Source organism: Oncorhynchus gorbuscha, linkage group LG04 (genome assembly GCF_021184085.1).
Source record: "Oncorhynchus gorbuscha isolate QuinsamMale2020 ecotype Even-year linkage group LG04, OgorEven_v1.0, whole genome shotgun sequence".
NCBI classification, from domain to species: domain Eukaryota; kingdom Metazoa; phylum Chordata; class Actinopteri; order Salmoniformes; family Salmonidae; genus Oncorhynchus; species Oncorhynchus gorbuscha.
In genome coordinates this window covers 20658891-20686540 of record NC_060176.1, presented here as the reverse complement: position 1 = coordinate 20686540, position 27650 = coordinate 20658891, and the positions used below count along the sequence as shown (strand labels likewise).

Below are 27650 nucleotides of genomic sequence, written 5' to 3'. Positions count from 1 at the left end.
GCTTCTAGTTCCGACAATGCAGTGATAACCAACAAGTAATCTAACTAACAATTCCAAAACTACTGTCTTATACACAGTGTAAGGGGATAAGGAACATGTACATAAGGATATATGAATGAGTGATGGTACAGAGCAGCATACAGTAGATGGTATCGAGTACAGTATATACATATGAGATGAGTGTGTAGACAAAGTAAACAAAGTGGCATAGTTAAAGTGGCTAGTGATACATGTGTACCCCCCCCCCCTTTAAGATTTAGATGCACTATTGTAAAGTGACTGTTCCACTGGATGTCATATGGGGAATGCACCAATTTGTAAGTCGCTCTGGATAAGAGCGTCTGCTAAATGACTTAAATGTAAATGTAAATGTAAGGATGCAGTCGATGATGTAGAGTGCAGTATATACATATGCATATGAGGTGAATAATGTAGGGTAAGTAACATTATATAAGGTAGCATTGTTTAAAGTGGCTAGTGATATATTTACATTTCCCATCAATTCCCATTATTAAAATGGCTGGAGTTGGGTCAGTGTCAATGCCAGTGTGTTGGCAGCAGCCACTCAATGTTAGTGGTGGCTGTTTAACAGTCTGATGGCCTTGAGATAGAAGCTGTTTTTCAGTCTCTCGGTCCCAGCTTTGATGCACCTGTACTGACCTCGCCTTCTGGATGATAGCGGGGTGAACAGGCAGTGGTTCGGGTGGTTGATGTCCTTGATGATCTTTATGTCCTTCCTGTAACAACGGGTGGTGTAGGTGTCCTGGAGGGCAGGTAGTTTGCCCCCGGTGATGCATTGTGCAGTCCTCACTACCCTCTGGAGAGCCTTACGGTTGAGGGCGGAGCAGTTGCCGTACCAGGCGGTGATACAGCCCGCCAGGATGCTCTCGATTGTGCATCTGTAGAAGTTTGAGAGTGCTTTTGGTGACAAGCCAAATTTCTTCAGCCTCCTGAGGTTGAATAGGCGCTGCTGCGCCTTCTTCACGACGTTGTCAGTGTGAGTGGACCAATTCAGTTTGTCTGTGATGTGTATGCCGAGGAACTTAACTAGCTACCCTCCACAACTGTACCATCGATGTGGATAGGGGGGTGTTCCCTCTGCTGTTTCCTGAAGTCCACAATCATCTCCTTAGTTTTGTTGACGTTGAGTGTGAGGTTATTTTCCTGACACCACACTCCGAGGGCCCTCACCTCCTCCCTGTAGGCCGTCTCGTCGTTGTTGGTAATCAAGCCTACCACTGTTGTGTCGTCCGCAAACTTGATGATTGAGTTGGAGGCGTGCGTGGCCACGCAGTCCTGGGTGAACAGGGAGTACAGGAGAGGGCTCAGAACGCACCCTTGTGGGGCCCCCGTGTTGAGGATCAGCGGGGAGGAGATGTTGTTGCCTACCCTCACCACCTGGGGGCGGCCCGTCAGGAAGTCCAGTACCCAGTTGCACAGGGCGGGGTCGAGACCCAGGGTCTCGAGCTTGATGACGAGCTTGGAGGGTACTATGGTGTTGGATGCCGAGCTTGTAGTCGATGAACAGCATTCTCACATAGGTATTCCTCTTGTCCAGGTGGGTTAGGGCAGTGTGGTTGAGATTGCATCGTCTGTGGACCTATTTGGGCGGTAAGCAAATTGGAGTGGGTCTAGGGTGTCAGGTAGGGTGGAGGTGATATGGTCCTTGACTAGTCTCTCAAAGCACTTCATGATGACGGAAGTGAGTGCTACGGGGCGGTAGTCGTTTAGCTCAGTTACCTTAGCTTTCTTGGGAACAGGAACAATGGTGGCCCTCTTGAAGCATGTGGGAACAGCAGACTGGTATAGGGATTGATTGAATATGTCCGTAAACACACCGGCCAGCTGGTCTGCGCATGCTCTGAGGGTGCGGCTGGGGATGCCGTCTGGGCCTGCAGCCTTGCGAGGGTTAACACGTTTAAATGTCTTATACTCACCTCGGCTGCAGTGAAGGAGAGACCGCATGTTTCCGTTGCAGGCCGTGTCAGTGGCACTGTATTGACCTCAAAGCGGGCAAAAAAGTTATTTAGTCTGCCTGGGAGCAAGACCTCCTGGTCCGTGACTGGGCTTGGATTTCATCCTGTAGTCCGTGATTGACTGTAGACCCTGCCACATGCCTCTTGTGTCTGAGCCATTGAATTGAGATTCCACTTTGTCTCTGTACTGACGCTTAGCTTGTTTAATAGCCTTGCGGAGGGAATGGCTGCACTGTTTGTATTCAGTCATGTTGCCAGACACCCTGCCCTGATTAAAAGCATTAAAAGAATGAGCATAAACAAAGGAGCTTTCTTGCAAGAGTGGAAATCTTAGCAACATCTCAATGTCATGTCTTTTTTAATATATATATATATATATATATATAGATATATATATATATAGATATATAGATATATATAGATATATAGATATATATAGATATATATGTGTATTTTTTTTAAACCTTTATTTAACTAGGCAAGTCAGTTAAGAACGACGGCCTAGGAACAGTGGGTTAACTGCCTGTTCAGGGGCATAACGACAGATTTGTACCTTGTCAGCTCGGGGGTTCGAACTTGCAACCTTCCGGTTACTAGTCCAACACTCTAACCACTAGGCTACCCTGCCGCCCCAATGTCTCATAAGTGTATCAACTTTCAAAGCAGCATAACTTTCCCATGTTTCACAAAAATTGACTTAAGCGCATGTAGAGAAATCTGGTCCAATTTCACAGGACCGACGGGATGGATGGATGGATGGATAAATGGGGAGGGAGGGATCAGTGGACATGGCAGGCAGAGCAGCGACCTTTGATGCAGCAACACTTGACATTATACATGTGTAATACCATTATAGTTACAGCTTTCAAAAATAAGCATTCTTCACTCCTTAGAGCAGTGAGAAGTTGATCTCAGTGCTATAATTAAGAAATAAGGCTCGGGGGGGTGTGGTATATGGTCAATATACCACGGATAAGAGCTGTTCTTATCCACGACGCAACACTGAGTGCCTGGATACAGCCCGTAGCCATGGTATATTGACCGTAGCAACGTAATTGGAGCAGTACAAATACATGTTTTATCATACCTGTGGTATACCACGGCTTTCAGACAATCAACATTCAGGGCTCAAACCACCAAGTTTATAATATACAATAAGCTCTACTGTCGTTGAAGTTCTCTGACCGGTTAGAGGGTAGAGGACAGGGCGGTCATCAGACTGTCATCCTCTGGAAGTTACTGGGGTTAAGCCAGTCAGGATTGTCTCTGTGCTGCAGTCGCCTGATGTAGGAGCAGAAATATAATATGTTTCTAATTCTTCAGCTGGCCTGGTATTTGAAAGAAAACCGTTCCCATTTCCTGCTGCTAGAGACCAGGCAGGTCACCCAGAGCTGCCACTCACTCACCAGCCCAGATGTGAGAGTAGAGGAGGATCAGTAAACAACCGAAGGCTCAGAGCCTACAGAGCCTGAGGGAAGGCTTCTGTTAGTAAATCCTCCTTAACATTAAAGACCGCAGTACACAGCCAGCATGCGCCATCCACAAACAGTGTTGTCCCACAGGCCATGCTCCCAGCTCCTGGGACTGACATCACACTATGAGCTGCAAGTGAAGGTCACCATGGAGCCTCATACAGTAGCTATTCACGTGGGGTTTGTGTCTGTTCCGACTAGTCTTTTCCAGCTTATCTATCCTGCCTTTGTGAGAGAGCATGGACCTTTGAGAGCGAGAGGGGGGAACATGGTAGATTTACTTTTTAATCCTGGATGCCATGGATTATAGGTTTTGTATTTTATTCTGACTACCGTCAGATATTAGTGTGTCCGTCATGTTTGCAAAGCAGAAATCCCCAATGAGAGCTTGATGATGAGTGTGACACGGTGAGTTCTCAGGGTATGAGCTGAACGAGTCAGTGCTGGTTGAAATTAATTGACTCCAGCATGTTTTAGTGTGTCAGCACATTCAGCAGCGAGGCAGCACTGTATCATCAGCCTGCTGGCTGTCTCCTCTCATCACAGCTTAGTGGGACTCGGTCTGCTGGGACTTCTTTCATTACTGTACTGCGTTCAGCTACTGTCCTTACTGCCACACTCAAGTCATGTTTTCTGTGTTTACCTTGCGCATGTGTTTGCATATATAGTGTTGTACGTACATGTTAATATGAGAAACGGTGTGACTCCAGAGCGCTGCGATTGCGTGAAAGTGGGTTTGGTAATGTGTGGATTCCTCTCAGCCAGACCATGTGATTCTCTGTGTGTGTGTCACAGGGCAGAGGATGCAGCTGCATTCTGGGCCCTCCTTCCTCTGGGATCCAGCTAGAGGACAGATAAGGTTGCCATGGTTACACTTACCCACGGTAACATCATGAGGAAAAGCTGGCTGCTGGTACATGCCGCTGCTGTGGGTGTTGCCCACGTCTGATTGGCCGACGCTTGCCTTCGCTATACTCTAATATTCTAAAGCCAGTGTGATGGGTCTGCAGGGCCTCTCTCCCTCTTTCTCTCCTACTACAGAGCAGGCACACAGGCTATTAATAGAGTGATTGTGGGAAAAAAAAGCGCTTAACCGGATTAAGCATTCTTTTTTCTTTTTCTTTTTTCTACTACAGTTTTTTTTAAACATTTCGTTTTAGTGCAGCAGGCTAATATTGTCTGAGCGGTTGAGTTGCACCTCCATTTTAATTTGACTAGCGAGATGAAAGTAATAATTTGGGCTCCATTGCTGTTGAGTACATAAGAGCATAGATGATCCAAACCAATGTAAAGGGAAGTGTTCTCTAGTATCTCCAGTATTCATCAGGCTTGTGAAATGAGGGGGGTTTTACCTTACGCAGTACACACATCCCAAATATTATGAGGAGAAGCTTAGGGAGGGTTATGTCATAGGAAAGCCTGTGGTGTCATGTCATCCCGTCGGTACAGCTCTCTGCTCTGGAGCCTGTCTGTGGTTGGCTGATAGCAGCCGGTTGTTTGTGGAATCTGTCACATCTCCTGAGTGGAGCAGTGATGTACAGCCCATTACAGAACGCCAGCCATCCAGAGGGCTGCACACAACCCAAGGCACCAGGCAACCCTCCTCCTGAGCTACCACATGTGTACGCAGTAATGTGGGTTGTTTTCACTCTCTATTCGTTCTCTCTATACCTCACCAGCTATGTAAATCCTTTATAAAAGTCTACGTGGCTAAAAGCATGCATCAGTTTGGCTGGCGGCTAGCCTAAGTCGGCTAGGCGAACCTAATGAGTGTGCTCACATACTCCCTTAAAAACTTTCGCTTGATAGAAAGTGTACTGGTTGTCCATTTTCAGATGCCGTAGCCAGTATACACTTCCTTAAAATATTCAGAATTAATCGAAGATGGCTCAAGAGTTTGGTCGCGCAATTTTCTAACTATGATGTTTGGTGCTGTATTTCTAAATGAAGAAATGTGCATGAAAACGAGTCGTCTCTCAACAAAGACTTTACTGAAGAAGCCCTACTGTTGACCAATTGCTGACGGAGGGGTGTGGACTTCGGCTACAGACTTCTGCGTGCCTCAAACCTTTTTTTTTTCGTGCCCGAAGAACCGAAAAAACCCTTACCGAAGTCCATAAGTCCATAAGGTCACGTCGTCATTATATATCCACAAACTCTTCCGAACTGTTTTGTCTGGGAAGCATGTGGACGCCTTTAGTCATATCTCTATTTTGGGTCTTCAGGGTGCCTAATATAGAAGCTTAGCTACAAATTTTTTCCATGGATTTTCTCTGTACATTGGCCTTCCTCCTGTAATTCTCCAGCTTGTGTTATCCACTTTAGTCCTTCTATTCAGTTTTGTAGGATAAATACTTTACTGTGTTGAGCAATGAGCTGCAGCCTTCCAGCAGGAAGTCCAGTCAGTGGCATTGCCTTGTAAGACAGCTGTCAATATGAAAATGTCCAGTAATACGGTGTTTGTCGCTGGTCCTGTTTGTGGACGTCTGTGGGTATTGATGTCCACTGTTCCACACACAGCTCTTCCAGGTGTTTTTCTTCACACATGGGTTGACCCACTCGCATCAAAAAGAGAGCACTGAAAACTGTTAGCTGCACTGGTGTACTAGGAGCACTGTACGCTGCTCCTCTGAATCATTCCCACCGTTAAAGGATTAGTGTATATAAAATGAATTAAGGCCTTGTTTTCAGTGTGTATTGGGGTGGGTGTTTGTCTGTGAGACAGAGTGTTTATAACAGTACCTGTGTAGAGCAGTGCCCAGGGAGTTGACAAAGATTGTCAAGGTAAAACGACATCTAGTGTGATCATTTGGCCTTAGTATAAGAAGGAAATATATACAGTACAAGTCAAAAGTTGCTAGCAAGTTTGGACACACTTACTCATTACAGCGTTTTTCTTTATTTTTACTATTTTCTGCATTGTAGAATAATAGTGAAGACATCAAAACTATGAAATAACACACATGGAATCATGTAGTAACCAAAAAAGTGTTAAACAAATCAAAATATATTTTAGATTCTTCAATGTAGCCACCCTTTGCCTTGATGACAGCTTTGCACACTCTTGGCATTCTCTCAAACAGCTTCACCTGGAATGCTTTTCCAACAGTCTTTAAAGAGTTCCCACTCCCACATGCTGAGCACTTGTTGGCTGCTTTTCCTTCACTCTGCGGTCCAACTAATCCCAAACCATCTCAAATCAAATCGAGCTTTATTTGCCACATGCGCCGAATACAACAAGTGTAGATTTTACCGTGAAATGCTTACTTACAAGCCCTTAACCAACAGTTCAGTTCAAGAAGAGTTAAGAAAATATTTACCAAATGAACTAAAGTAAGAAATTATAAAGAGTAACACAATAAAATAACAATAACGAGGCTATATACAGGGGGTACCGAGTCCGTATGTGGGGGTACAGGTTAGTTGAGGTAATTTATACATGTAGGTAGGGGTGAAGTGACTATGCGATTGGGTTAAGGTCAGGTGATTGTGGAGGCCAGGTCATCTGATGCAGTACTCCATCACTTTCCTTCTTGGTCAAATAGCATTTACACAGCCTGAAGGTGTGTTGGGTCATTGTCCTGTTGAAAAGCAATATTATAGTCACACTAAGCGCAAACCAGATGGGATGGCGTATCGCTGCAACATGCTGTGGTAGCAATGCTGGTTAAGTGAGCCTTGAATTCTAAATAAATAACTGACAGTGTCACCAAAATCCACCCTCACACCACCACCTCCATCCTTCACGGTGGGAACTACACATGCAGAGATCATCTGTTTACTTACTCTGCCTCTCACAAAGACATGGCGGTTGGAAACAAAATCTCAAATTTGGACTCCAGACCAAAGGACAGATTTCCACCAGTCTAATGTCCATTCCTTGTGTTTCTTGGCCCAAGTAAGTCTCTTCTTATTATTGGTGTGTTTTAGTAGTTAGTGGTTTCTTTGCAGCAATTCGACCATGAAGGCCTGATTCACAGTCTTCTCTGAACAGTTGATGTTGAGATGTGTCTGTTACTTGAACTCTGAAGCATTTATTCGGGCTGCAATTTCTGAGGCTGGTAACTCTAATGAACTTATTCTTTGCAGCAGAGGTAACTGGGTCTTCATGTTTCTATTTGGAAATCAGAAAATCTGAAGCACTAGTGCAAGTGTGTGTGTGTGTGTGTGTGTGTGTGTGTGTGTGTGTGTGTGTGTGTGTGTGTGTGTGTGTGTGTGTGTGTGTGTGTGTGTGTGTGTGTGTGTGTGTGTGTGTGTGTGTGTGTGTGTGTGTGTGTGTGTGTGTGTGTGTGTGTGTGTGTGTGTGTGTGTGTGTGTGTGTTTTTGATTGCGACCTAGAGGATTTCCCTTCAGGGAAGTGCAATTGTGCCTTGGAAGGGAAGTGAGCTCGTCTGTCATTGAATACAAAACCGTTGCAATGCAGAATTACATTTCAATGCACCACAATTATGTGTTCAATATCAATCATTAGCCTACCAGTATAATATTTGCATTGATGTTCTGGTTAGATTGCATTCATTTTGACTATATAGTTTTTGAGAGCCAACCAGTCATGCCTGACAGCCTGGTTGCTGGGCAAACTTGATGTGTTGTGCAACGTTGTTTTGTTTCCCCAGTCTTTTCCCTTAAATACCTCCATTCATAGATAATCTACCCATCCATTATTGCTGTGGTATTTTAGTAAAATATAACTAAACAAATCCACACTGTAATTAGTCTTTTTATTTGGTCAACAAAAAATGTATGGCTGATTTAATGCCCTAAAATAAGGCTATGACTTGATCACCTAATTATACCTTCAGCCTCCATGAGCGGTCAGGGCAGGTGCTGGCTAGAACTCTGTGTGGGTAGGCCTATGGTGAAGAACACTACTACTGGCTTATATGGTGATTTAGTGCAGATGCTGCTGCATAGGGAATAGCTAGCGTCTGTAGCTGTGTCTCTATCTATGTGTAATGGACTATGTCCCAAGTCCATGTCGACTCTAGAACTGGCTTTTATTCCTGGAGTGTTGTGTGTCTGGTCTTCATCTAAAGATGACACCCGTTGAGCTATAGGCCTCCCCTCTGGCAGACAGACAAGACATCCTCAGGAACTCTTATTTTCTTTAATCAGAACCAGAAACCTGGTCTACTCTCTCTGAAATGTGCATGTTCTGTGTTTGAGTAAGTATTGTATCACACTGACTTTATGGCCTTTGAATAATTACCATATGTAATGTTTATACAGCATTTTGCCTCATTTAACACTTGTGTTTTATAATTTGAGAAATCTGTGGGTTTGGCTGAATTGTTTTACCTTGTCTTAAGTGTTTTCAATATGATTAGTTATGTTTCCAAGGAGCTCTCTTTCTCCGTCCAGGGTATTTTCTCTCCAAGCTGAAATTATTCCTTGCAAACAGGAAGGGAACTCAACTTCCTGTGGGCTAATCCTGCTATTGGTAGCTTCCTGTTCCATATAATCATGGCCACACAGACACACTGACCTAATGCTCCATAAGGATTTTACTTCACATTAAAGTCAACCATGTTTGTGTTTAGATTTATCCTTCCTATATGAACTATACACTCTTAGAAAAAAGGTTTCAAAAAGGTTCTCCAGTTGTCCCTGCAGGAGCCATTTTTGAAAGGGTTCTACCTGGAACCCAAAAGGGTTCTTTAAAGTGTTTATCTTATGGGAACAGCTGAAGGAGAGCATGAAGACTACTAGCTATAACAAATAATGCTACAAAAACCTGACCAAACACCAAAGCAGCTGTTGACGGTACAGGGGCACTATGTTGGCAGTGACACTCCCATGTTTTTGATTCCATAAAGGGATGATGACTAATAGTGGACTGTGACATGTAATCAAGGAACGCAGAGATCAGAAACTTCCCCCTCGCTCCCTGTGTTTCCTGTTTGCTCATGAGATCGGTCATAACTGACCACTTGACTTAACCTTATCACCTGGTCTCATCACGTTTGGTTTCTCTTGCTCTAGTTAGACACCTGACACTGAAAAAAGTTGTTAGGCTACTGTTTGTGAATTTCCCTCGTATGCTTGCATGGGCCTATAAATGAGAAATGAGCTGTCTAGCTAAATCTGGAACTATTATACCTCAGTATTGTCTGAGTCATTATTATTGCCTATTGTCCCTTTTGAAATGAAAGCATACACATGAATAGTGCTCATGAAAAGGGAGAGCTAGCTAGCTACCAACTCGAACTGTTAGTTCCCCACTTCGTTGTATTTACAGCGGAAGGAGGAAGTCACCATAGAATGACTAAAACGGGCCTCCCCGTTCAAGTCAGGGTTCTGTAATTCTATTTCTATGGAGGTGACCTGTCCCATGCTTCCTCATGCATTTTTGTCCTACTGATTATCCTGCATGATTCCAGATTCTCTGAGTGAAAACCACGTCTGTAATCATCATGGATAACAGGAGTTATTTATAGCAGCTTGACTTCCTTCCAGCATGAGGGAGTAATGAGGAGAGAACAGTCATCATTTAATGAGTGAGGTAGCTAACCTTTTCATCCACATCTAACACTCTCAATTGCTAATCACACACGCACACAGACAGAGCACCATCGCTAGACAGAGAATCAGGACGAGGGAGTTTGTTATATACCTAAACACTACAACACATAGCATGAAAGAGTCCCAGTCCTCCTGCTGAAAGCTGTCTGCTACAGGTTATATCTGGGCTGTCAGTGGTATGGCCTGCACTGCTGTCTCTGGGAGGGATAAGTAACCACAGATCAAGGCCCAGGCTGTACACTGGGCTGTCCACACCTGCCTACTCTTTGTTTCTCAACAGGGCCGCTCTGGCCATTATATATATATATATATGCCATTTAGCAGACGCTTTTATCCAAAGCGACTTACAGTCATGTGTGCATACATTCTACGTATGGGTGGTCCCGGGGATCGAACCCACTACCCTGGCGTTACAAGCGCTATGCTCTACCAACTGAGCTACAGAAGGACCATGGCTCAAGTCTGACTAAATGTGAATCATGGTATAAATATACCAAACATCCCCCTCGTAATATCAAGGCACTCATTGTTTTATGTAACTCTACTGTGACTTTGAGATGAGATAATCACCATTTTGGGGGTATTTGTTCCTGTCATATTTGTTCTGGAACATCAGATGTTGTTTAGCTAGTCATTTGCTTTGGCCCTATGCTACAAGGCTTAATATTCCTGTAACAGTTTCCATCAGATAGTATTGTTAGCATTTTCTACATGAGTCAAATGGGGGAATGCAAGGCTGTGCTTTCCTGGCTGAAACAATATTCACTCCCAGTGTTCTCCTACTGTTCATGGGTGTCTAGGAGGGCAGAAAAGGTCCCGGTCAGGGATTTGGCCATCTGCATTTATTTTCAACAGGAATGCTAATGTTCGGTGGTATTGTTCTCTGTATTCAATGTGTAGTACTAATACATATCATAGCAACAAGTTCCACTGGCCTTTTCTATAGTGTCCCTGCAGATGGCCTCTTTAGGATTGTTCCCAGCAATAGAACACAGCAGCAATAGCATGTCTTTTTATGGCTGGAACAGCCAAGCGTAATGTCCTCAGATTGGGACCTGATTTCTGCAGTGTTCTCTCTGTACCAGACCCCGTTCTACACTCTACTCACACTTCACAACAAGCTGTTTAATCAGTGCTCCAGATTATGGTGCATCATTTAAAAAGATAATCCCATCAGAGGAGAAGACGAGAGCAGAGTTTAGCCGCACTGGAGTAAACAGTCCTCTCCTCCTGACTGACTAACCACCCTTCTCTGACCCAGAGGCCTACCGTTAACCGTTATGCCCTGCGCCCTCATGACCGGTACTGCCAGTCACACCCTACCGATACGATAACGCCCTTCCCAGTCAGACACGTCCCACTCCTAAGGCCACTCTGAGTCACCACAGCAGTGAAAGGAAAAACCACGTGAGTGGAAGAGGGAGGAAAACAATGGGCGTTGGAGGATATTCTTCAGCGCGTGTGTATGTGTCGGCACTGTCTACTAACATCTGGGCCCACAGCTGGAAGGGGGTGTGTGAGGGGGGGATGGTTAGGGTAAGTGCAGTGAATTATAAGCCTTCTTCATTGTCTCAGGCTCCTGTATTTAGGGAGAGATCAGGCATATATTGTTAATGCTGGGCGTTGATACTCTGCTGGGCGTAGTTTGCTTGTGTATGGGATAGAGACAAATCTCTTTAAAATGTGATCTGGCCACAGTTTTAATTGAATGTATCCAGTTACTGGCCACACAGAGTATGTATGTCAGTTACAGCCTTGCTCCCTTCCTGTCCCCTTATAGCTTCAAATAAAATCAAATACAATGTTATTTGCCACATACACATGGTTAGCAGATGTTAATGCGAGTGTAGCGAAATGCTTGTGATGCATAGTTTCCTAGGAACGCGAAGCGAGGCAGCCATCTCTGTCGGCGCCGGAAATTGTTGTGTCGTGTTCATCCTAAGACGAGGCCCCCTTGTCACGTGGTCCACAAACGGCATAGCATGGGCCCCCACTGTCTGTTTTGCAGTGTACTGTTGGGCAAAATGTATGACCTCCAGCCGTACAAACACTTGACAGGAATGTGTGGTAAGGGGGCGGCTTTGGCTAAATGGGTCAGCGCCTCCCCCCCTCAGATAATGGTGGACTGAATGTGGGAGTCTCAGGGGCAGACAAAGGGAGGGAGGTGCAGCACAAACCCTGCCTGCCTGCACCAATTATGGACATGAATAGCATCCACATTGAGCTGCCATGAAAATCAGGGTCAAGGGGTTAACTGTGTGTTCATTACAGAGATATGGGGAGTTCAAGAGAACACTTATATACCCACACCCTGGCAAAACGACCGTACTGTACATACCCATACCCTGGCAAAACGACCGTACTGTACATACCATACCCTGGCAAACGACCGTACTGTACACACCCACACCCTGGCAAACGACCGTACTGTACATACCCATACCCTGGCAAACGACCGTACTGTACATACCCACACCCTGGCAAAACGGCCATACTGTACATACCATACCCTGGCAAACGGCCGTACTGTACATACCCACACCCTGGCAAAACGGCCGTACTGTACATACCCACACCCTGGCAAACGACCGTACTGTATATACCCACACCCTGGCAAATGACCGTACTGTACATACCCACACCCTGGCAAAACGACCGTACTGTACATACCCACAACCTGACAACTCTAGCCCTTCTCCCTTCCCACACTCTGACAACCATAGCCCTTCTCCTACCCACACTCTGACAACACTCAAACTGAGTCAAACATGATTTCTGAGGGAAAATGAATGCTGCTGGTCATATTATTCCTGTAACTTCTTAGTCATATAATATTCCCAGTCTGGCCATTCCAGACATGTTCGTATGAAAGAAGGCTATGCTGTGTCACTTATTGTGAACTCCATGGCTGTCTCCACCCTGCTTCTCAGCTATCCCAAACCAACATCTCCATTTCTGGGCCCGGCACCAAATACCCGGGACTCTTTGCGCTGTCTTCACCAGGTCCACTCAGCATTAGCCAGACAAAACATAAACTGTCTAGAGGAGACCGCAGTAGTCCTGATTACTGTGATGATGGGGATGAAGAGGAGGTTGGTCATAATGTTGTTAGGTGTTTGCTTGCTTTTCTTTTTCTTCTCCAGTGCAGGTCTTCTGCATTAGAGTAGCTGTATCATTACAGCTAAATGCCAGGATACCAGAAGGGCTTGTTGTGCATCAGTCAGACTTGTAAAAGTGGATTTGTGGGTGCAGAGCTGTGCAGGCCAAAGCGCAGTCACGGGTGGAGCAGTACTGTGGGGAGGACAGGACAGAGGACAGTGTTAGACCCAGAGAAGAGGACAGTGTTAGACCCAGAGAAGAGGACAGTGTTAGACCCAGAGAAGAGGACAGTGTTAGACCCAGAGAAGGAGGGAGCTGCCTGCTTGTGTGATGAATTCACCACCACTGTCTGTCTGGTCGCTGGTGTTTCCTTTTGTGTTACTGTTAGTTTAATCCACACTGGCAGGCAGCACTGAGGTCCAGGTAGACCTTTCTCACCTAGGATGAACCTCAAAACAAACTGAAGATTGTCCATCTTTTTATAGCAAACAAACGTTCTCTTGCACTGTAAACCAGATTGAATCTGTGCGGGCTGTCTACTCTGTGCAACACACGTCTATAATGTTTGCAGATTACACTTCACATTGGTACTCACAAAAGTGTAAGCAATTCCAGGGTCTGTCTCACCCCCAGTGATGCAGTAACACGGACATGGCGAAGCTGCTGCTGTGTGTGTGTGTGTGTCTGTGTGTTAGGGAACACTGCAGTGGTGAACATCCCAGTGGTCTGTGGTACAGTCAGTCAGTGTTTGGGGTATAATGGTCCTCAGGCTCTCTCTCTCTCTCTCTCTCTCTCTCTGTCAGTCCGCTGGGTACCCAGTAAAGAGCATTGCCCTCCAGGCAGCCTCCGCCTCCTCTCCTCTCAGCATGAAACCCAGACCATCACAAGTGCTCTGCAAACGGAGGGAGCACATGATAGGCTTTTAAAACCATGACTGAGTATCCAGCCACCCAGAGACACTCTGAACTTGTGGTAGACCTCAATCTCTCTGTCAACCTTTAGAAGAAAATCCTTTCCTTTTGAGTATTGTTTTTTTACGCTGCATACATTACCTCCCGTGGACTTTTACCCTGGTTCAGAATGCTCATTATCACAGTGTTAACCGCTTACCCTTATTACCCTAATGATAGTGACATTTCTCTCCCTCTCTCTCTCCCTGTCTTAGAGCGCAGCGATGGAGGAAACTGTAATATGGGAACAGCACACAGTGACCCTTCACAGAGTAAGTGTTTTACCTTTCTCCCTTACTCTCTCTCCATTCCTATGTAGCCCTCTCCATCCCTACATCATCCCTCTCTCTCAGTGCCGGGAAGGCCAGCTGCAGGATCAGGAAGTGTGCTGATGAAACACACAATGGGCCCAGCATACAGATGTCAGGAAGCTGCGGTGAGGAAGAGGGAGCTATATAGCGTCCTCTTCCTGTGTGTTTCTCTTCTCTTCCTGTTGGCAGCCATCCCCATGACACTCCAGGATCACAGGGAATACTGTATGTTGTGTAGACGACACATGAACTGGTCTATGTGAGTACCTACGGCTGGGAATTGCCAGTGACCTCACGATATGATATTATCGCGATACTTTGGTACCGATACAATATGTATTGCAATTCTCATGATTCTATATGTATTGCGAGTCGATACTGTGATTTTATTGCAATTCGATGTTCTGAACATATTGCTTACCATATGTCTGCTGCAGAGGGTCGAGAAAGCCATGAGAAAACAAGTGATCAATCATGGAAATAAAAGTGTGCAAAAATAACTAAACTAAATAAAATACTATTGCAATTATTGTCAAAAAGATATGATATGCGATCAAAAATAATATCCTGATATGTAACTGTAGCAATGTTCTTCCTGCCCATCACTACTAGTACCCTATATAAATATTTGTCTTTTTTTAAATCCATGGATTTCATCATTTTGTTATTCAAATTAGAGTTCACTGACACTGTTGCCAATACTTTTTTTGTCTGGGTCTCAACTTAATGTTGAGAGTTAGAATAGTAAAATACACAAGGTGCAGTTTCTAAATGTGGTTGTGCATCAGCAGTTTTTCTCTTGTGATGTCAGTCACTGTGATTGATGATCGTCCCATGTCCTCCATCACTTGAATGAAAGAAATGATGAATAACCAGACTCTGACGATGATTTACTGTTGATGAGAAGCACATTTATTTATTGATAATCATGTGGGTTAGAGATGTCCTCTTGATTGTTGCTGGTCATCTGTAAAAGGTGAGAAACGGTGTGTTAAGAGTGAGTTGGGAGCGCCGGCCGTTAATTCTGCGGAAAACTCTTGTTGTGCTGCATCTCCCGATTTTAATATAGGCTGTTTCTGGTCATACATTAAGTGATCAAAAGTACAATGTGATATTGTTTACTAATTAAAATGTGAAGGTAGATTGTCAGAAATGTGTGAGATTACCTTGTATTTCCTCATTTATTGAAGAGGTTTCTGTTAATTTCCTGTTCAGAGAATTGATGGGGTGCGTTGTAGCGCGTATCCCCAAGTCTAGTTATTTATTAACCATGGTTTAGGACAGTTATTGAGATATGTGCTGGTATATATTCAAGTATGTTTATGATCTGAAGGACGTTTAGATTGTAATTCATGTCTTTTGAATGTGAAATGCCCTGTTTTCATTGGTCAAATGCACTATGGGTAGGGGTATAAGAACCCTGTATTGTCATTGTTTAAGAGACAGGACAGGGAACAGGTCGGCATGCTGCCTGTTTACAGGCATATTTGAAGCCGTGATTTTGTTAGTCACTCACACTCAGATATCAACATGGCATAAGTCATTGCAAAATGTGTACAATTGGATGAAACCTGCTTCAAAACAGACACATTTTCTCTACGTCCCATTGCAAATGTGTAGAATTGCACAAAATTAACTTTTCAAAATGTTTTTCCCGCAAGGTGAGGTGGGCCCCCCGAACCAAATCTCACTTAAGGCCCCCTCGGGGAGGGGGGTGTTTTCAGGAGCGTTGGTCCCAGGAAAACACAGAATTTCTCATTTGGTCCCAGGCTGAAATAGTTTAACAACCCCTACACTAGAGCATTGGAAAGCAAAACAACTACTGTAACAAGAGTAGAATCACGACAGTGGTGAAGGCATAACTCTGGCACTACCCACTCCCTTTCCAAAACCATATTATTATCCCACTTACACTGGTATAGGCCTACCACTTAAATTAGTTTAGTAAGCATGTTGTAAAACTGTTGGTGTTAACACCTTTCAATGACATACACTCACAGGACTAGACTAGTGAAACCTCAGGTGACGTGTAGACATTGTTGACTGGGATTATCTCATTGGCTGTCTGGAAGAGTGCAATGTTTAATAACATAACAACAACCATAGGAGTTGCCTACACAGTACTAACTGATCTGGGACCAGGCTAGAGGCATGCTGTCAATGTGTGGTTGTGTCAGCGAGCGTATCACCACCACGGTTACTATAAGTGTCTCTCCTCTTGGTCTCCAGTCCTGAGTGGCGTCCTGGCCATCTGTCAGGAGATCAGGAGTCAGGACAGAGTCAGGCTGGCTGTGATAATGGAGGCTACAGTCAGAGGTGACAGACTGACTAGAGAGGAGAGAGCCCTGAGAGCAGATCAGATCACTGTGCCAGACACCTCTCGCTCTTCTCTTCTCTCTCGCTCCCTCTCTCTCTGGAGACAACCATGGACATAACACGCACTAATCCTATTGCTATATCTAGGCTACATGAAGGGATGGTTTTATAGCTTTTGACTGTGCTTAAATAAAATGACTAGAGTCTAGAGTAGCTGTGTTTTATTTTCTATGTATTAAATCTGGTATACTAACTGAAGTGAGGAAGTATGTATCCTTCCACTGTGTACAGTGTTATGTTCATCAAGTGCATTCAGGCAAAACTCCCAGATGGATAAAATGAAGAAAACATGCACTGTTGTCCCAGACGTCATGTCTCCAACTTCTGTTGTGTATGTGTGTGATGTGTGCAGGCCCCAGGGTTTGGGTTCGGCATAGCCATCTCAGGGGGCCGGGACAACCCTCACTTCCAGAGTGGTGAGACTTCCATTGTCATCTCCGACGTCCTGAAGGGAGGCCCAGCAGAAGGACTCTTATCGTAAGTGCAGAAAACACTTTCAACCGAGATTTACTGTGAGCCTGATTTTTAGTTCCGGACTAGGCTTAATCTGTATCTGGGTAACCAGCCCTCTGTTACTGCTATGGTCCTGGTTTGGGAGTGGTCAATGTGGATCCTGACCGGGATTGAGCATCCTTGTTTCTCTTCTCCTTCCAGGGAAAATGACCGTGTGGTAATGGTCAACGCGGTGTCCATGGACAACGTAGAGCATGCGTACGCAGTGCAGCAGCTTCGGAAGAGTGGAAAGAATGCAAAAATAGTGAGTTGTTGTATTCCTCGGGAATGGCCAGCAGGCTAACCTTTCATGTTATGGTCCTCCATCCTCAGCAAGTACATTCCTCTTCTATGAATGCCACCCCAGGGATTTAGATACGTTTCTCACTTCATTGAATTGATAAGAGGTCATTTGAGGTGGTTGAGAATGATGATATGTCCTTTTCTCCCCCCCCCCAGACGATCAGAAGAAAACGGAAGGTTCAGATCCCGGTGTCCCGCCCGGGAGACAGGGAGACTATGTCCGAGCACGAGGAAGAGGACACGGATGAAGACGACGGTTGCGAGCCGCACAGCGGGCCCACCAGCGCCTATGGAGCGGCGAGCGGTGGCACGGCCAGCAGGCGGACGAACGACCGCGAGCGTGAACGCAGCAACAGCAGCCGGCGGGAACACAGTGCCTCGCGAGAGAGGAGCATCTCGCCCCGCTCTGGCCGATCCCAAGGCTCCTCTACACCGTCCCGCCCCGCCAAAGTCACCCTTGTCAAGTCCCGTAAAAATGAAGGTGGGCACCGCAATGTCCAGCTTAGGTTTTCAGAATGAATGATTTTTTTCTGGGCTAGCCAAACCCTCCCCTAACCCGGACGACGCTGGGCCAATTGTGTGCCGCCCCATGGGTCTCCCTGTCGCGGTCGGCTGCTACAGAGCCTGGACTCGAACCCAGAATCTCTAGTGGCACAGCTAGCACTGCATTGCAGTACCTTAAGCCACTGCACCACTCCGGAGGCCCGATTTTCTTTCCTTTGCATTGTCAGTTTGACACTACAGTTTAAGGTGTGGTATTGCACAGTACTTTGCTAATATATATATATTTTTTTGTTATTTAAAGTAGAGTATGGTCTGCGTTTGGCCAGCCACATCTTTGTGAAGGACATCTCCCCAGAGAGCCTAGCAGCACGGGACGGAAACATCCAGGAGGGAGACGTGGTGCTGAAGGTGAGAACCAGAGACATAATTGGGCTGGTCGTTATAGACGATTACCTGGAGTGGGAATGCCACCGGTTCAAATCCAGTGACTGGCACTCAAAGAAACGGGGACTGAGCTAAGATTCAGAGCAGATATATACTACATTTACATTACATTTAAGTCATTTAGCAGACGCTCTTATCCAGAGCGACTTACAAATTGGTGCATTCACCTTATGACATCCAGTGGGACAGTCACTTTTAACAATAAATCAAATCAAATCAAATTTATTTATATAGCCCTTCGTACGTCAGCTGATATCTCAAAGTGCTGTACAGAAACCCAGCCTAAAACCCCAAACAGCAAACAATGCAGGTGTAAAAGCACGGTGGCTAGGAAAAACTCCCTAGAAAGGCCAAAACCTAGGAAGAAACCTAGAGAGGAACCGGGCTATGTGGGGTGGCCAGTCCTCTTCTGGCTGTGCCGGGTAGAGATTATAACAGAACATGACCAAGATGTTCAAATGTTCATAAATGACCAGCATGGTCAAATAATAATAAGGCAGAACAGTTGAAACTGGAGCAGCAGCACAGTCAGGTGGACTGGGGACAGCAAGGAGCCATCATGTCAGGTAGTCCTGGGGCACGGTCCTAGGGCTCAGGTCCTCCGAGAGAGAGAAAGAAAGAGAGAATTAGAGAGAGCATATGTGGGGTGGCCAGTGTCCTCTTCCGGCTGTGCCGGGTGGAGATTATAACAGAACGTGGCCAAGATGTTCAAATGTTCATAAATGACCAGCATGGTTGAATAATAGTAAGGCAGAACAGTTGAACAATAGTGCATCTAAAACTTAGGGGGGGGGTGGGGTGAGAGCATACCACTTCACATGAGGCAATATTTTGGGCCTGTTTCACTATGACTTTTAGCCACACTGTTTATATGTTCCCTCTGAGAGAGATGCCTGTAATGGGAGTTCAAAGTTCATTAGTATGCTACTCAGTCCTCAAGCAGGGCCATGCGTTCCATGCATTCCATCACTCGCTTTTGTTCCTGACTAGTCAGTCGCTGATGGGAAACATTTACCTCATCACAAGAAGGTACACCCTGGACTCTGACTGTTTTAGTCCACTTCACTGTGTTCAAAAGAGAGTCCTTGTATCGAACTCGAGTCTTCCAAATGTAGTAACTATGAAAGCGTGTACAAGAAAGAGGGATAACATGTGGTTGTGAGACTTTAGCCTTCCATTATAAACATTTTAAACAAGGGAGTGGTGATTTCATTTTTATGCAATAAAATATGTGTTCAGTCTCTCACTGCAAGTGACCATACGTAAAGCACTGTGCATGTGGAACATTTGCTAAAATCATACATTATTAAACGTCATTATAGGTCTTGTACTGTATGGCTTTGGTGTATGTGTGCTGTTGCACGAGTCCAAAGTTAAACGGTACAATGATGAGAATGAAACCTTCCTTAACCTCTTGCTCCTACCTGGCACGCAGGCGTCCCATCTAGAGCTCTGGAAATGCAAATGCGCTACGCTAAATGCTAATAGTATTAGTTAAAACTCAAACGTTCATTAAAATACACATGCAGGGTATTGAATTAAAGCTACACTTGTTGTGAATCCAGGCAACAAGTCAGATTTCTAAAATGTTTTACGGCGAAAACATAGCACATATTTATGTCAAACCACCACCGCAGACATAGCTCATTAGCATAGCCAAGTAGGAAAAAATATGCAATCAACAAACGCAGGATAAAAAAAAAAAAAATTTTCACTAACCTTTTGAAATCTTCATCAGATGACAGTAATATAACATGTTACACAGTACATTCATTTTTCTTTCAATAATCTGCAATATATATCCATAAATCTCTGTTTACAATGACGCATCGTTCAAAAAAATGCTACTAAAATGTCAGGAGAAATTAAATAGCTCCGGCAGATAACGTCAGCTAACAAGGAATACACATCATAAACTTTGACTAAATATGCATGTTTTACATATGTATAGGAAGATACACTTCTTCTAAATGCAATCGCTGTGTTACATTTATTTTTAACGTTACAGGTTGAGTTCACTAGGCTATACTAGGAGTCGGCGCTCCAAATGTATCATTATGCCTCTATCTTGGAGTCGACAGAAACCCAAAATGAACACATAAATATTCCCTTACCTTTGCTGTTCTTCCATCAAAAGACCTGGAAGGGATTATACTTACCAAAACAGCGTCTTTCGGTTCTCAAAATAGCCACATTTCGGTCTAAATGTAGGCAAAATTCAAGTGGATGCGCACCAAAACGTCAAATATATATTATATGTCGAGTAAACTTGTCAAACTATGTTCATAATTAAGCTTTAACATGTTATAAAGGTGTACAGCAATTGTGAGGACGAAGCGAAACACACGTCTTTTAATTGATCCTGAAGAAAAGAGAGAGCGGGAGCAGAGCGCGCATAAACGTACACTTTTTTTTCGCGTGACCGAGACCTTTCGGCACGCTCAACGTCTCGTGAGCGCGCAATTCTCACAATGAGAAGCCCCATTGAAAGCAGGCTTCGCGCTGAACACGTACAGACTGTTCCCAGAGCGGTAGTTGTTTGGCAAGGCATATACGATGACTTCAAAGTTGGGCCAACTTTTTCCATGACAAGAGAGACTTTGGGAGAATGCATGCCCTGAGACTTCTGCTTTACATAGAGACAAAATTTAAACGGTTTTAGAAGCTTTAGAGTTTTCTATTCGATAATATTTTTTATATGCATATATTAGCAACTTTTGACAAAAATTTATCCTGTTTTATATGGGTACCCAATTCCTCCAGAAGGGGCAGTAAACAGGGCTAGGCTTAACAGGTTAAACTCTTTTTTTCCCAGATTAACGGCACAGTGACCGAGAACCTGTCGCTAATAGATGCTAAAAAGTTGATTGAGAGGTCAAAGGGCAAGTTAAAGATGGTGGTCCAGAGAGACGACAGAGCCACGTTGCTCAACATCCCCGACATGGATGACAGCATTCCCTCCGGCAACAACTCCGACCGAGACGGTGAGATGGAGCTCTGTGCGTTCTTCTCAGGACTTTAACCTCAATCAATCTCGTGTTTTAACGACCTCATATTGATTAACACCGTTTTGTTTAGCTCACAATATGGCATGATATTATGTGGGTGCAATTTCCCAGAGGTATCTGAAAAGGAAAACTTACTACTAAATCTTTTTTCCACTGATTTCTCTTCTCTCTTTTTTTACTTAATTTTTTTCTTGGTTTACTTGTCATGGTTCAATTGCCATATTAAACACCACTTTGTTCTAACAGACATTTCAGAAATTCATTCACTGACCTCAGACCATTCCACTCGATCCCATGATCGAGCACGGGGCAGTCGATCCCGCTCCCCTACCCGGTCTGAGCCCTCGGACCCCTCCCGACACTCACCACGGCAGATTAGCAATGGCAGGTAAGGAAAACACACACACATACAGTATATATATTACACAATCCTGATGGGACACAAAGCTGTTATACATATCACACAGACACCCACAGAGCTGCAACTCAAGCCTCATCATGTGTCATGTTAAAGCCTGTAAATGGTTAGTTAGTGTTAATCGCCAGCACTTCTAGAGGGCTGTGTATCAATAGATAATGAAGACACAGGATGAATAGAACAGAAAGATGTGCCTCTATAAGCCATGCAGTCCCATAATGACCTGCTGTAGGGGTCAGAGGTCACAGCGAGCCAGAGGAGAGGATATTGATGCTTTTCCACATCGATGTCCCATCCCCTGCACCCCTCCCTATAGTTCACCATATAGTCTCCCTATATACAGTGTCCATAATAACTCATCACAACCTAAAGGAAACCCTCACCACCAGCCTGGAATGGGCCAGAGCATCAGTCAGTACAATGTTAACTATATATTTGATAAACTGTCTAAATATTAACATGTGCTTAATTTCTTCCATTTTCCCAGTCAATTGAATGTCTTGTGTTTTCTTTCCTCTGTTGCACAATTTTCTCTTTCCATCTCTTCAGTTGGAGGCTAAAGTAAGTTTGCATGGAAAGCAGTGGAGAGATGCAGTAACCGGCTTTGACAGACATGTAGTAGTGGCGACTGGCTTGCCTGCATAGCTGCCTGTGTAGCTGACTAAGTAGATAGTCGCTATACAGAGAAGTAGACCAGTAGATGAGATGCCTTTACAGAGCAAGGCTTGACAGTTCCTCTCAGACTGACTATGTGGCGTGTTGACGCCAGAGGGGCTGGAGGGAGGGATAGAGCTGTGGAAGGAAAGGCCGCTGCTGGTTTCTGATCACACGGCCTGTCATATCACAGCAATTAACCAGGATGGGGATGGATTGCCCAGATGGAGCTCTTGTGTGTCTCTCTCTCTCTCTCTCTCTCTGGCGAAAGGCTCTGAGCCCTGGAGGAGAGGCTCTGTAGAAAAGAAAGCCCTGGATTCAAAACGAAACAACACAAGTCAAGTGTTCTGCTTCCAAACTCTACCATGTCCTCTGTCGTCTCCTGGTGTGGCTATTTCTGCTGCAGAGCACATCTATGGAGGGTCAGATACCTGGAAATGCCCTGCTCATTTCAGATTCTGCAAGTATTGGTTCTGTGTGTTCTTTTTGAATCACAGTGAACAGCCCCATTTATTTGACAGAGATCTCACACAGATTTAGCATCCCCTAGCCCCCTGTTGTACCTTGTCTTTAGCTCCCTCCTCAGTGCTGCTGTACTGTAGTGTTTAGACATCCTGATGTGATGGCGTTAAATGCAGATAAGCAGCTGTACCATTGATCTGAATTGGGAAAACTAACAGCCGGTTGGTTGGTACTTCGTAGCGGTACTGGTCTCTCCTCAATGCTCTGGGTCTAAACCCCAAGCTTTGTCAGCCCATATGGAATCAGATGAATGGCAAAATTGTGTAATGGCTTTCAAGTCAGTTTGTCATCAGAGGCTGGAATGAATGCCTGGCTAGATAGATGCTAGATATCTGGAGGGACCAATTGTTAGTGATTTACAGCTGCCTGTTTGTCACCAAGCCATTCCAGTAACCAACTACCGTAAATCAGCCCCAATGTACCTGTCAACATCACTGTGGAATAACAATTTTTGTCTCAATGCAGGAACGCAGGGACATTCTTACACAGAATACTCCCACTGTAAGTGTCACAATGTCACAAACGCCCTGCCCATAGTTGTTGAGACCATCCTAGAGTTTAGGTTAGTACTTAGATCAATAAACTGTCTTTCTGTCTCGTTTTCTTTCCAGAGTTAGTCTTTAGGTTTGGGGATATTGAATTGGTGTTACTTGTCTTTCTGTACGTACACAATGAGTAACATAATACATGTTGTATTCCTGAACCTTGTATTGATGAGCCTTGAGCACTTGGTTTGAATGTTACTCGTTTAGTTCGAAGCCATACTCTGTTTGCGCTTTATGAATGTCAGGCAAGAGGGACTAAATGGTGAGTGTCAGCAGGGATTGGCTATAACCAGACCAGTATACATGCAGGACTCATCACAGTATGTATTTGCTATGCAGGAGGCCAGGCAGGAATTTGACACACTTCCCACAGAGATTTGCCCCAGAATCAGACGGTTCACATAGTTGAGGTTTTCTCTATAGTTAAATGTTTCTCTTGTCCCTGTGAGAATACATTGCCTAATATACCATCAGGTCGTCATTGTAATCAAGACTTGACTAGTTTACTTACCTGTGAAAATAAAGGTGAAATAAAAAACATATTTGTGAGAGTACCTCATTCAACTGTGAAATAGTGTTAGTTGGCCTCCTGCATTTAGTTTTGTAAGGGATTTTCCTCAAATAACAAAATATAGCTGTGCAACAGTCCCATTTTAGATGGTTGTTACGACAATGGTCTATGGGAATTACAAAAAAGTATCCCTCTTTCCATGATGCAAAACATATTTTATCACAAGATTATTGGGTTGAGATGTACATTTATACAGTGTAACCTTATATTGACGCCACAGGAGGAAATAAGGAAACAGATTGCAGATTTGTGCTTTGGTTCTTGTGTGTACTGCTGTGTTTAGAAAAGGAGAGCAGAGAAAGAAAGGAGGGAGGGAGGCAAGGTAAAAGGACAGCACTACGTAGGCATTTCTGTGTAGTTGATGTGTTGCCTCTTAACACCATTTCACCCAGGACAGGGCAGGGAGGGCATGGGAGATTTAGGACGGGGACAAGGGCTGCTGCCAGGACCGGCCAATAGGCCCGCTCTGACTGACTGACGGACGGACGGACAAATAGACAGACAGACAGGCGATTACAGCCTTGTTGAAATTCGTCCCTTGCAGCGCAGACTGCTCTGCATGTACTGCAGCCATTTTTAATATCTTTATTTCTACAGTCCCCAATGCACTCTGAACTACAAACACATTATCAGGAGTTTCACTGTTGAATAATTGCAATTGCAATTTGTCACTTGTAGTTTTCATTCAAAGTATGAAATAGAATTGGATTATCAAAAGGTAGTCTCCATTTTTTTTCATTATGAGGATGAAATTAGGTCCATGTGTTGTGAATTAATCTTAAATTTTAATTTGTCGCTGACTCGACTCAACTAAAAAATAAGCATTTTGCGTCTAGGAAATGTGTGTGTATTCCCCCCCCCCCCATTTGTTTCCTCACTTTTGATGGAGTGTTTTCATTTGTTCTCACAAAGACAGGAAATTGAATGTTAGGAAGGCAAGGATCCCCATTTCACTTTTCAAGCTAATAGGTTTTGGTTTGTTGCTGTTTGAGTCTGATTTTGTCTTTGGGAAGTGAGTGCATATTATCCTGTTAAAGTCCTGTGTGAGGGAGGGAGAGAGTGCATGTTGTCCTGTGTGAAGGAGAGTGTGTGAGTGCATGTTATCCTGTTAAAGTCCTGTGTGAGGGAGGGAGAGTGTTGGGTGTAAGATGGTGGCACAGTCCAGCTGTAGTGTAGCTTACCACTACATTCCTCCTGTGTAAAAAGCTGCTGGATGCTGGCTGGACTCCTGTGCCAGCTTCGGGGTCATGTGACCAGGCTGGAATTCGAACCCATTGTTCTAAGAAGCAGCCGAATAGAGCTGCAGAGACGGAGCACGGCATTCGCACATCTGAATCTGAATGCTCAGTGCCTGGCTGTGGTGAGCTGGAACTGGGACTGGCTCTGGCAGGTATACAGTACTGCTGCTGTGGTTTGGTTCAAAGGTTGAGAAGGGAAATGGAATGAATCATTTGTAATGCACACAGCTCTCAATCAAAACATTTTTAGAAAAATGTCTGCTTCGGTATGACTGAGTAGTGTTTCTGGACTCTGTGTGGTTGTCAGTGATACTGTAGGGTTGAGAGGATTCTGTAGACCACATAGCTGAAAGCACCTGGAGTCTGCTCTGCTGCTGATGCAGTCGATGCAGAGGTGAAACCGAGGCCAGCAGAGACTAGGTCGGACCCTATAAACGTGTAGTTCAAATAGTTTTGAGTCGAAGACGGCTGTCCTCCTTTTTAACTCCTTACTGTTTTGGCCGTTCTTTACTGTTCCTAGTGCCTTATCACTCATTCCACGCCGTGATGTCAGTAACACGACGCTCTCATAACAACACACACAGATCACACACTCCGTCACTGTGGCTGCGTCCCTGGGATAAAACAACAGGACCTTCTCCAAGCAGCCTGTGTAGGAAGCTCTCTGTGGAGAGGGTGCAGAGGTCGTGTGACATTGTTTTGTCTCCTATACTTAAAATAAATAAATAATTAGACTCAGGGTTCATCCATCCACCTTTCTATTCTCTCTTCATAATTGCTACCATTCTTCATCTCACATGGTAGGCCTACAAAGGAAATAATGAACAAACCCAAAATAAATAATCAACTGTTTCTTTTTCTAGCCACAGAAGTCGAGATGAGGAGAGGATTTCCAAGCCCGGGGTGATGTCGACTCCTGTTAAAGGTTCCCAGGAGGCCCTAATCCAGGCCATCAGCGACCAGCCACTGGCCAGAGAGGACAAACTGCCCCCACTGCCAGGTCAGTCAGGGCCCCTGCTGCCTCCAGCTGCCTCCACCTGTCTAACTGCCTGAACCAAAACAGGCCTTGACACTCCTCTGTACTGTGCCTATCCCTCTCTGCTTCCCCCTCTCCTCCGCCCTAGATTGGAATGCACTCTGTACTCCTTGTCCCACATATCAGAAAAGCCCAGTCCATAGTACTCTAGACAATTCCTCTAGACTAGAGTACTATGGGCCTTCCCCACACAGTCTTTCTTAAAGTATGGGTCATCATGAACATGTTAATGGTGGGTGGTGACATGTCAGAGTAAAATAATATATCTATCTATATATGTATTTATTTATTTATTTATTTTGGCTAGAAACTCAGCCTTGGTCTCAACTTACTGTTGAGTTAGAATAGTATAATTCACAAGGTGCAATATCGAAATATGATTGTGCATCAGCAATTTTTCTCTTATAATGTCAGTCACTGACATTAGCCATGTCAGATAAAAGAAAATGTATTGCTAAGTTAGTATAGCCAGCTATCTACAGTAAACGTGTAGTAATCAGGAACCAGAGGAGGCTGCTGGGAGGAGCTATAGGAGGACAGGCTCATTGTAATGGCTGGAATGGAATAGATGGAACAGTATCAAACACATGGGAGCCACATGTTTGACGCCATTCCAGACATTACAATGAGTCAGTCCTTCTGTTGTTCCTCCCACCAGCCTCCACTGTCATAAACGAATATCGACCAGGTGCCCTGACCTCCAGGGGGCCCCCATTGATTTTGTTTGTCTCTCTCATTCAAATATCATATTAGCATGGTATAAGTCATGGCAAAATATAGAGAATTGCATGAAATTAGCTTTAAAATGGCAAAGAATTTTCTACACCCTATGGCAACAATGTGTAGAATTGCAGGAAATTCTATTTAAAACTTAAATTTTTCTCTCCACCGTGAAGAGGGGGGCCACTAAAATACACAACATGGTATGTGGACACCTGCTCATCGAACATCTCATTTCAAAATCATGGGAGTTAATATGGAGTTGGTCCCCCCTTTAACACTATAACAACCTTCACTCTTCTGGGAAGGCTTTCCACTAGATTTTGGATCATTGCTGTGGGGACTTTCTTCCATTCAGCCACAACAGCAGGTCGGGCACTGATGTTGGGCAATTAGACCTGGGTTGCAGTCTGCATTCCAATTCATCCTAAATATGTTCGGTGGGGTTAAGGTTAAAGCTCTGTGCAGGCCAATCAAGTTCTTCCACAC

The 27650-nt window shown here is 44.5% G+C and overlaps 1 protein-coding gene across 1 annotated transcript in view; it reads left to right on the top strand.

Moving 5' to 3' along the window:
- LOC124033821 (tight junction protein ZO-1-like) overlaps positions 1-27650 on the top strand; it is a 151960-nt gene that overhangs the window by 92007 nt on the left and 32303 nt on the right. Inside the window, 8 exon segments of the mRNA XM_046346175.1 lie at positions 14235-14291; positions 17059-17183; positions 17361-17463; positions 17658-17982; positions 18310-18413; positions 21265-21433; positions 21704-21845; positions 26269-26405. Of these exon segments, the coding sequence (XP_046202131.1) occupies positions 14235-14291; positions 17059-17183; positions 17361-17463; positions 17658-17982; positions 18310-18413; positions 21265-21433; positions 21704-21845; positions 26269-26405 (1162 nt within the window).